This window comes from Carassius auratus, chromosome 9 (assembly GCF_003368295.1).
Source record: "Carassius auratus strain Wakin chromosome 9, ASM336829v1, whole genome shotgun sequence".
Lineage (NCBI taxonomy): Eukaryota > Metazoa > Chordata > Actinopteri > Cypriniformes > Cyprinidae > Carassius > Carassius auratus.
This window is the reverse complement of record NC_039251.1, coordinates 537,211-548,083: the sequence shown is the minus strand read 5'-3', so window position 1 is coordinate 548,083 and position 10,873 is coordinate 537,211. Positions and strand designations below refer to the sequence as shown.

Sequence of the window (10,873 nt, the reverse complement as noted above, 5' to 3'; positions counted from 1 at the left end):
GGGGTGGGTTTGAAGAGGGCTTTAGAATGGGCAGTGAATGCATGAGCTAAATTTAACCTTATGGTAGCCACAAATGGAGCTAGCCTATGTTCTTAATATGCTGTTGCATCTTAAGAATTGTGCTTCGTTTTATTATTAAAATAATAATAAAAATAATACAAATATTATTTTAAAAGGAAAACATGAATACCTCTGATATAGGACTAGTTTTTTTTCTTCTTTTTTTGTTTTTTCAAATTTTAAGGTAAATATTTGCGTGCCTGACCTGACAGTGTGTGTGTGTGTGTGTGTGTGTGTGTGTGTCCGTTGGGGGGTGTTGACTTTCACATGTCATTGACGCTCTGGAAAGGATGAGTAGCTGCTGATCTCAGACAGCCGTTGCTCGTGGATTCAGCACCACTCGCCCGTGGACAGCTCCCGCAGGACCGCTTTTACATGGACAGAACGCTTATTTATGTGCCAAGTCATACTGGAAGTTTACAACTTGGAGAGGAATCTACGGATACCTCACTGCATGAAACACGGGTATATTGATTTTGGGAAAGAAGCCAAATTCACTGTAAGTATATACGTGAATGGAATTATTTTCATTTCATTCAAATGTATTCAGTGTGTTTGTGTGTGTGTGTAAATGTATTTAATAAAATGGGTATAACAATAATAAATGCACCACAGCACTGTAGAAACAACTGAGAAGCTGGCAGATCATTCGATCGAAAAATAAAAATAAAATACATATATTAAATTTTACTGTCAGGACACAATTCTGTCTCAATTAGAGATGGCAGATTTCTTAGTGTTTTCTTATGTGTGTGTGTGTGTGTGTGTCGCCTTCGATTTCAAACAGCGGACTGAATTTATGAAAAAAATAAATAATAATAATACATGATTTCGTGTGATTCGGTGTCTTCAGGTTAATTGAAACTGTGTCGGGTTCGATCGGGTGTTTGTGTGGTGGATCTCTACTGCTGTCTGAAATCAGAGACATGGCGACAAATAACACCAAAAGCACCGATGGACAAGTTGTGACGGAACTCAACGAGATCACAACTAATGACAAACCCAAAGCAGAGGACGACAAACCAGAGAAAAAGAGTAAAGATATTCCAGCCAGAGAAACTTGGGGTGGGAAATTTGATTTTCTCCTGTCATGTGTGGGCTATGCCATCGGATTGGGTAACGTGTGGAGATTTCCTTATCTGTGCGGGAAAAACGGCGGAGGTAAGAGCAGCTTGAGCTTCTCCAGGAGTCTGAGATGTTGTGTCAGGATGTATGTGTGCTTTGTTTTGCTGTGCACAGCTCCACTGGGTGCTTTCATGTATTTCTGTGATTCCAGGGGCTTTCTTGATTCCTTATTTTTTGACGCTTATTTTTGCGGGAGTTCCTCTATTTTTTCTTGAATGCGCTCTTGGACAATACACATCCATTGGCGGCCTTGGGGTTTGGAAGCTAGCTCCAATGTTTAAAGGTATATGATTTCTGTTCAGCACCTTTCTTTATTTTCTGCCCCTATACTTAATGCTGGAAATAGGAGTTGGTTTCTAGAAGTATGCAAAGTTGGTGTTGTGTGAGACAAAGTAAATGCAAAATTGGTTGAGCAGATTAAAAAACATGGGTTATGTGTTGTAACTTTGTTATGACTGATATATGTTGTTCGGAAGATGCTAATGTATCCTCTTATCTTCAAAGTTTAAGAACAATTATGGCTTAAAGTAGTCTGCAATGCTGCATAAAGGGCATTTTGACCAGGCTGATCACATGCTGCTTTGAAGGAATATATGTAAATTTTAACACAGTGTCATAATTACAGGTGTTGGTCTTGCGGCTGCTGTTCTCTCATTCTGGCTGAACATTTACTACATTGTCATCATTGCCTGGGCCCTGTACTACTTGTACAACTCCTTTACCACTGTAAGCATTCCTTGTCACATGCACTTTCATGCCATAAAAAAAGTCATTTGGAGACTTGTTTAGGTAATTATTCTTGGGGTATTTTTTAAATAAATAATTATACAAAATTATAAAGCATTCTTGTGCTTTCTGTAGGAGCTTCCATGGAAAACTTGTAACAATCCATGGAACACAGACAGATGTTATACAAACTACAGCATAGTAGATACCACCAATCTCACCAGTGCTGTCATGGAGTTTTGGGAGTAAGATTTTGGGCAAATTGATGTGCATGACCTTCTTTGACCTTTATACTTGATAATACATAATACATGTGTCCAGTAAGTGTCTTCTTGTGAAGTGTAATTGTGTTGCATGATGTGGTTATACAGACGCAATGTGCATCAAATGACTGATGGCTTAGAAAAACCTGGTGAAATCCGTGTCCCACTTGCAATAACACTGGCCATTGCCTGGGTCCTTGTGTACTTCTGTATCTGGAAAGGTGTTAGCTGGACTGGAAAGGTGAGATGTCTTTGTTGTTCTGTCTTCAACGATTCAGTCTGGAATTTGAGTGAGTATGTAAAGCATAAATGGTTGCGATTAACTTTATTTTTAAGCAAAAATGCTCTGTAGTTTTTTTTTTTTTTGTCCCATGAAAGCAATGTGCAATATTTCCTGCATTATTTTTTACCAGACATTCTCATGCTAAACAAATGCACGTGGGCAAATGTTTGATAGAGAAATCAAATTTATTTATTTATTTTTATTTATTAATTTTTTTGCAGGTTGTTTACTTCTCTGCCACCTACCCATACTTCATGTTGTTCATTTTGTTTATCCGTGGAGTGTCCCTGCCTGGGGCTAAAGAGGGAATCATGTTTTATATCACTCCTGATTTTGAGAAGCTGAAGGAGTCTGAGGTGATTTTACATGTTTAATCATTTAAGCAGGATCAAATAAACCAAATCTAGCTGCTAAAAAGTAAAATTTTTCCATCTCAGGTTTGGCTGGATGCTGCAACACAGATTTTCTTCTCGTATGGTTTGGGTCTAGGCTCTCTTATTGCGCTGGGTAGCTACAACCCTTTCAATAACAATGTGTACAGGTACAGTATGAATGATACAGACATAATATTTTAAAAATAAAAATTTAATCAGTTAGAAAACTCAACACTGTTTCGGTGTTTCAGGCCCCTAAAACTTTGGTTTTCACCCTGACAATTTTGAACAATTTGTTTGAACAAGCCAGGTCTCTAACTGTGACTGATTGTGATTACTGTACGTGCCCATTATCTTGCTATATGACTTACATAATCCATCTTCTCCATAAATGCTAAAATGATAAGCAGCTTTCAGATCAGTAAGGAGTATGACATTTGAGACAGAATCATCTTTCCCCCTTTTATTGCAGGGATTCTATCATTGTGTGCTGTATAAATTCCTTCACTAGTATGTTTGCTGGATTTGTGATTTTCTCCATTGTGGGCTTCATGGCACATGTGACAAAGAGACCAATAGCTGATGTAGCTGCATCAGGTAATCAGTTCAATTAGAAGTTTTGCTATTTCACATTTTTATGTCAGTTGGATATTTCACTTAAGTGTTAATTTCAAATTATTATTTTTTTTTTTCATGGCTTACACAGGTCCTGGTTTGGCATTTTTAGCTTATCCAGAAGCTGTGACGCAGTTGCCTATATCACCACTGTGGGCTATTCTCTTCTTCTCCATGCTGCTGATGCTGGGAATCGACAGTCAGGTGAGAGTATCACATATTCAAGCTCTGACCTAGAAACAGAAGAGAACGGGATCTGGTAGATACTTCAGATCTGCCAGCATCGGTCCCTGGTGTCCACACAAGTAAACATAAGGAACATTAAAAACACTTAACTGGCCAATAAAATCTTTTGATGACGATTTCTGCCTGTATGGCTATGTGCATTGATGATTTTAAACTGATGTTAGTGGCAATGTTCACATTTTCTGTAAAAACAATCTGGGATAGTATTGGTCAAGCCCCGTGAAACCAAAATATAGAATTTAATATAGAATACAGAATACTTCTTTTATGTCCTCTCCCTTAATGAATTGTGTTTGTGCAAAGTCATTTCAAACCAACTCTTGACTGGATGAGCCACATTCAGTGTTGTTATGGAATAACTGAAATACACACACACACACACACACACACACATACGTACAGATTTATTGAATGTAACCTAATTGTTTGTTGTGATTAATTTGCTCAAGATATTTAACATTATGTATTCTTATTGAAAATTGTTTTTCACAACGTGTAAAAACAACAAAATTGATTTTGTGTCATAATCTACAGTATTGGTTTATTTTCTTCAAGCAACCATCAGTTTACAGAATGTGTCAATGTTTCAAAAGAAAAAGAAAAAGCCATATCAAACAGAATTGTTGATGTTGTTTTCAGTTCTGCACAGTAGAGGGCTTCATCACCGCTCTTGTGGATGAATTCCCACGGCTACTCAGGAAAAGAAGAGAGATTTTCATTGCATGTGTTTGCATTGTATCCTATGCCATTGGGCTGTCCAATATCACACAGGTAAATCAATGAAGGAAGCAGATGATGAGATATTTGATCAGAGGTTGTAAATTAATATGATTGCAGGTTGCAGGGCGTTATATTGATTTTCTTGTTTTGTTTTAGGGTGGCCTCTATGTGTTTAAACTCTTTGACTATTACTCAGCCAGTGGAATGTGTCTGCTCTTCTTGGTGTTCTTTGAGTGTATCTCAATCTCCTGGTGCTATGGTGAGTCCTTTTTACATCCTCTTAAAATTTGTATTTTGCATTGTGCTCATACTTAGCATTGCATAGCATTATAAAAATGGACATAAATAATTTGGTTAGTCATAATTAGTCATACATATAAAATACATAAAATAGTCAAAAATAAACAACAGAAGTTTATCCAGTGGGGCAGGCCTGCAAAACACACACACACACACACACACACACACACACACACACACACACACACACACACACACACACATATATATATATACAATGAAGAACAATGAATTGTAATACTTCTACTTATAATTTGAGATGTTTTTACTAATCGCATGTGAATAATTTTGATTAGGGTTGTCAACTATCCAATATAATGCAACCAACCAATATGTATGGACCACACAGAAACTAAAACTAAAGTTAGTAACCACAGTCATAGTCATAAAATAAAAATTATGTTCCTATAGAAGACTGGTGTAGGTTGCAAATATGTGTTGAATATTATGTCAGTCATTGTTATGGCAAAGAAGATTAGCAGATCTACTTTGATCTTTGTATGCCTATAGTTTCTGTTTCTTCCTTGGTGATGCTACTATCATTTGAGACTGCTACATTACCCCTGCCTTTTTTTCTGCCAGTTTCTGGACTTAATTCTTGATGACTTGGTTGTGAATGTAGTGTTAGTTACTTCCTGCTTTCTTGTACTGTAGTGGAAACTGTACTGGCTGCTCATTGTGTGTCTGATATGTGATGAATCCTTCACAATTTGGAATCTAGTTCAACTCTTTCTGTCCTTATTATGTGTTTAGCGTCTTTACAAACATTCTATCACACTTGTTTTAATTGAATTAAACTCATTTACATTTCACCTCCATGTCCTATGGGTGAGCTTGCATTTGCTTTGATGATTCAGAGTGGCACTTAATGTTACCAATTTCACATCCATCACAGCTATCTCAGTGCTTCTTTCAGAAAAAAGAAAATTCCATCTCTGTGCATGTCTGTACAGTCTTTTCCCAAATGCATTAAAATGTTTTCCTTGTCAATCATCCTTATTCAAATGTCACACAACAATGATTAAGAATTGAAGGTTTTGGCTATATTTCCCTTTTTTTTTTTTTTTACATGGTTCTGTTGCGAACATTTAACACATTCAGTTTTTTTTTTAATAAATGTTTATTTCAAGCTTTTATACGCATATGTTATACAGTCACTTAGGATTGATTTGGATTTAACTGAGTACCCTTGAATCCTTGGTACTGCTTCAGATAGAAAGTTGCAATATAGATTAATGTATTCCAGTCTATTCTGTCAATCCCATTGCTTTAACATAGTTGGAGTGAATTCATGCAGTCCCTTTCAAATTTAATCTTGCAGGTGTGAACAAATTTTATGATAACATCCAGGAAATGATTGGATACAAGCCTTGTCTATGGTGGAAACTCTGCTGGGTTTTCTTCACCCCTCTAGTTGTCGGTGTAAGTAGCCTACTTTTTTCTTTATCATGTGACATACAAAAGACAGACAGATAGACAGATAGATAGATAGATAGATAGATAGATAGATAGATAGATAGATGTGCAAGGAGATAAAGAGAGGTATAACATGGGCTCTGAATCATTTATAGAGGTTTGATTGTGCTCGATGGAAGTCCAGTCAGAAGAGCATTGCAGTAGTCCAGCCTAGAAATGACAAGGGCCTGGATAAGAAGTTGTGCAGCATGCTCCATTAGAAATGGCCTGGACTTTCTGATGTTGTGCAATGCAAACCTGCAAAATCGAGCAATCTTTGCGATGTGGTCTTTGAAGGTCAGCTTGTCATCAAAGGTTACACCTAGATTTCTGTCTGAAATTGATGGGGAAATTGTAGAAGAGCCTAGCTTGATGGGGAAATCACTCTGTAGAGTTGGAGAGGCAGGAAAGACAAGAAGCTCAGTCTTTGCCAGTTTGAGCTGTAAGTGATATTCTTTCATCCATGCCGAGATGTCCACCAGGCAGCCTGAGATTTGTGCAGCTACCGTTGGATCATCTGGTTCAAATGAAAGATAGAGCGGTGTGTCATCAGCATAGCTATGGTAGGAGAATCCATTTGCCTGTATGATGGGACCCAGTGATGTTGTGTACATGGAGAAGTAGGGGTCCAAGAAATTATTCCTGAGGAACTCCAGTGACAAGTTAATGTGCTTTGGATACTTCCCCTCCCCAAGCCCCTGAAAGACCTATCAGTAAGATATGATTCAAACTAGCGAAGTGGAAGCCCTGTGATGCCAAGTGATGAGAGGGCAGACAGAAGGATCTGATGATTGACAGTGTCAAAAGCAGAAGATAGATCCAGCAGAATAAGAACTGATGATTTGAAATCAGCTTTTGCAATCCGCAGGGCTTACATGACTAAGAGTAGTGTAGTCTCCGTTGAATTGCCACTCCTGAAACCTGATTGGTTAGCATCCAGTTTGTTGTTCTGTAAAAGAAATACTTCATGATACAAAAAAGTATCTGGAAACAGGTACAGGTATAACTTTTACATGGTGGAAAACTAAACAAAGGCTAGTCGAGTTGAGTCGAGTTGAGGTGAGTCAAGTCGAGTCGAGTCGAGGCGAGCTGGTACTATGCAGTGGAAAAGCGCCAATTGATATCTGCTTGAAAACAACTCTTTTGAGAGTTTTTGCTATGAATGGAAGGAGAGAGACAGGTCTGTAGCTATCTGTAAGAAAAGTGTTTAATTAAGGTTATTTGAGCAGTCAGGTTACCCAAGCCTGCTTGAATGCAGTGGGGAGGGTGCCTGTGAGGAGAGATGTGTTTATGATGTGTGTGAGTACTGGTAAAAGTGTAGGAGAGATTGCTTGGAGGAAGTGTGAGGGGATTGGGTCTAGAGAGCATGTTGTAGGATGGCTGGAGAGGCAAAGATTTGATATTTCTGCCTTTAGTGAGGGGAGAATTGGAAAAGATGGGAGTCCTAGCAGTGGGTGTGGTTGGTTTGAAGTCCTGTGTTTGTGGGGCTGAGAACTGACTACATATTGTTCTGGTTTTGTCTGTGAAGAATGTGGCGAAATCATCAGATGGTATAGAAGTGGTGGGAGGTGGTGGAGGGGGACAAAAGTGTCTGGGAGCAATGTTGTGGAAGTATGAAGATTATGGACTTCATCAGAGAAAGATGAAAGCAAAGAGTGATACATCCTCAGGTCTGACGGAGCTTTTTATTTGCACCGAGCTCTCTCTGCTGCCCTAAGTTTGGTTCTGTGCTCACAAACATCGGATAACCAGGGGTTAGAAGGGGCAACCAATGCTGGCCTGGAGGAGAGAGAACAAATATTGTCTAGGCAAGAGGTTAAAGTTGAGCATAACGTGTCAGTTGCTGCATTCACATCCAGAGATGAGAAATGGGTAGGTGGGGGAAGAGAGGAGGATACTATGGAGGAAAGATGGGAGGGGGAAAGAGAGCGAAGGTCTAAAAGTTACCGGTATGGGGGGCGGGGGCACACAGGTAGCAAAATGTAGTTTAAATGTAATAAAGAAATGGTCAGAGATATGAAGGTTTTAATCAGAGTATTGTCTGCAAAACAATTGTGTGTGTAAATTAAGTCAAGTTGGTTGCCTTATTTGTGCGTGCTTGTAGTGGTAAGTCATTTGAGATCAAATGAAGCAATGAGTGAATGGAAGTCTGTAGCATAAGGCTTGTCCAGATGAATGTTAAAGTCTCCAAAGACTAAAAGTGGACTGCCGTCCCTTGTCAATGGGGACAGCAGGCCATCCAGCTCCCATGGGAAGGTGACTAGAATTTTCCCAGGAGGGCAGTAAGTTACCACAACCTGGGTTGAGTATTTCCAATTGTTAGAAATAAGAAGACCAGTACCCCACCCGGCCAACCTGATGGGGGCTATGAGAGAAAGGGAAATTGTTAGAGAGAGCAGCTGGGGTTGCTGAGTCTTCTGGATGAATTCAGGTCTCAGTCAAGCCCAAGATGCTGAGTGTGGAATTTAAGGGAAAAGCAGAAATTAAGTCTGCTTTGTTGACGGCTGACTGACAATTCCAGAGACCCACAGAGAAAGAAAGAAGTGCAGTAGATGATGTAGGGATAGGATGCAGGTTCGCAACATTGTGTTGCTGTCTGCATGTGACATTAGAGCATTTTCCAGAGACAACAGGAATGGTTTGTAAACACATGATAGAGGTGAAAAAGAGAGGACAGAAAAGGAAATTGATTAAAGGGAAGATAATAAATAGTAAAAGTGCGTTGCCTGTTTCGTTGCTTGGTGAAGCAGGTAAAGTCGCAGGTTTTTACACTCGTTGGTCTTCGCACAAGAAGGCTGAATGCTTCTGCTGATGCTTCTGCGTCAGCACACTTACTTCTGAGAAATATACTTAAATTGACATTTAAATATACTTGACTTTGTCAGTAGTATACTTAAAGTATGATGTAAAGTGTACTTAAAGAAAACTTGCCAGTATATTGCAATATACAACTATTAAACTAGTAGTTTACTGAGATTTCAAAAGTGTACTGAAATACATTTAATTAGTAAGCTTTCATTAAACCTATAAGTTCACTTTTAGTGTAGTTGCAGTACTAACTAAAAACATAGACGTAAACTAGTTCTAGTGTACTCAAAGTTTACTACTGTTATAATTAAAGTATATTTAAAAGTATACTTTTACATTCTAGAAAATGGGCCAATTTAGTCTCAAATAGTACTGAAATAGTATACTTACAAGTATGCTACTAGTACACTGATATTTGTATACTTACTGTGGTACATAAAGTATACTTAATATATACTTGAACTTTACTTAAGTATACTTAATACAATAAACTTGAAGTATACATCTTTTTGTTAAGGGCAGCTCCACACATGGACATAGTTTCATTCTTCAGCTCAAGTCAGATAATGTTGATTCATTTCAGTTGAATAGCTCTGACAGTGTTGCAAATTTAGTGTCATTATCAAGCTCAATTCAGTTCAAATTGTGTTCTCATCTGATAGGAAATTCTGGGCCTATTGCACTGATTTTGTTATGGGGCCCCCTTAATCTCAAACTACCAAATTTGATCCTAGTACACTTTTATTTATCCCATATACTATTTTTTTTTTTTTTTTTTTTGGAATTCCATTCCTTGACTATCATAAGACATACTTAGTAATGTTTCTATAGTATTTAAGTCTTCAGCAGTAAGAATCATAATAGAATATGGTGTAATTATGTGAAAACTTCAGTATTTGTAAACATAGCTTCTCTGCAGGGCGTGTTCCTCTTCAGCGCGGTGCAAATGGTTCCTCTTACAATGAACAACTATGTATTCCCTAAATGGGGGCAAGGAGTGGGCTGGCTCATGGCTCTGTCCTCTATGGTTCTCATACCTGGTTATATGGGCTACATGTTCCTCACCCTGAAGGGCACATATAAGGAGGTAACTGTTTTCATTTAGAGCTGAAATTAAATATAGTAACGAATGGTATAGATGGTGTTTCTGTGCTCACTGGAGCTGATTCTGGGCTCATTTCAGCGGATCAGGATAATGCTGCAGCCTCCAGCAGTCAAGCGTGCTCAGGAGAACGGGCCAGAGCAACTGCAGCTGCAGATACAGCAACAGCAGCCGGAGCAATCACCGCAGCAATCACAGCAACAAGCGCAACAGCCGGAACAATCACAGCAGCATCCACAATCACCTCAACAACCGCAGAAACCAGACCAAGCACCACTGCAACCACAACAACCACCGCAGCCGCAGGTGCAGGCAGATAGTTCTTCTTCAACTAACCCTGGCAATGATGCCAACGTTTAAAACCAGTAGAATTGGACCCCAGCAGAGGGCAATCAATGATTAACAACACAGAAGACTTCCATGTTTATACAGTAATAGAATCATCTACCTCCAGGGGTCATACATAATCAAGCTAAACAAGAAAAAAGCTAAGTAAAAAAACAAAAACAAATATATATATATATATATATATATATATATATATATATATATATATATATATATATATATAAAAACTCACACAAACAAACACGCTTTCATTCGAAAAACTTACACACACAAATTATGTAAGCTTTCCTAATGTGAAGCAAAGAGTGTCAATGTTAAATGACTTGTACTATGTATTATGTAAATTTATCTCTACTAAGGTTATACTGTGAGTTCGATTTAAGGACAGTGCATTGTTTGGCGATGCATAAGCTATTTATGTCAGGTATGTACTGTTTCTATGTTGCAC

At 38.4% G+C, this 10,873-nt stretch overlaps 1 protein-coding gene across 1 annotated transcript; it reads left to right on the top strand.

The window, feature by feature from the left end:
* Positions 1-313: 313 nt before the first annotated feature.
* Positions 314-10,584, top strand: LOC113108119 (sodium- and chloride-dependent GABA transporter 1-like). Its single transcript, XM_026270946.1, has 15 exons — positions 314-559; positions 914-1,221; positions 1,337-1,468; positions 1,811-1,911; positions 2,047-2,156; positions 2,283-2,415; positions 2,679-2,813; positions 2,895-2,998; positions 3,304-3,428; positions 3,538-3,650; positions 4,332-4,463; positions 4,569-4,671; positions 6,034-6,134; positions 9,895-10,062; positions 10,159-10,584. Exons 2-15 carry the CDS (start codon positions 987-989, stop codon positions 10,435-10,437), a joined length of 1,971 nt encoding a protein of 656 aa, XP_026126731.1. The 5' UTR covers positions 314-559; positions 914-986; the 3' UTR covers positions 10,438-10,584.
* The last annotated feature ends 289 nt before the right edge of the window (positions 10,585-10,873 follow it).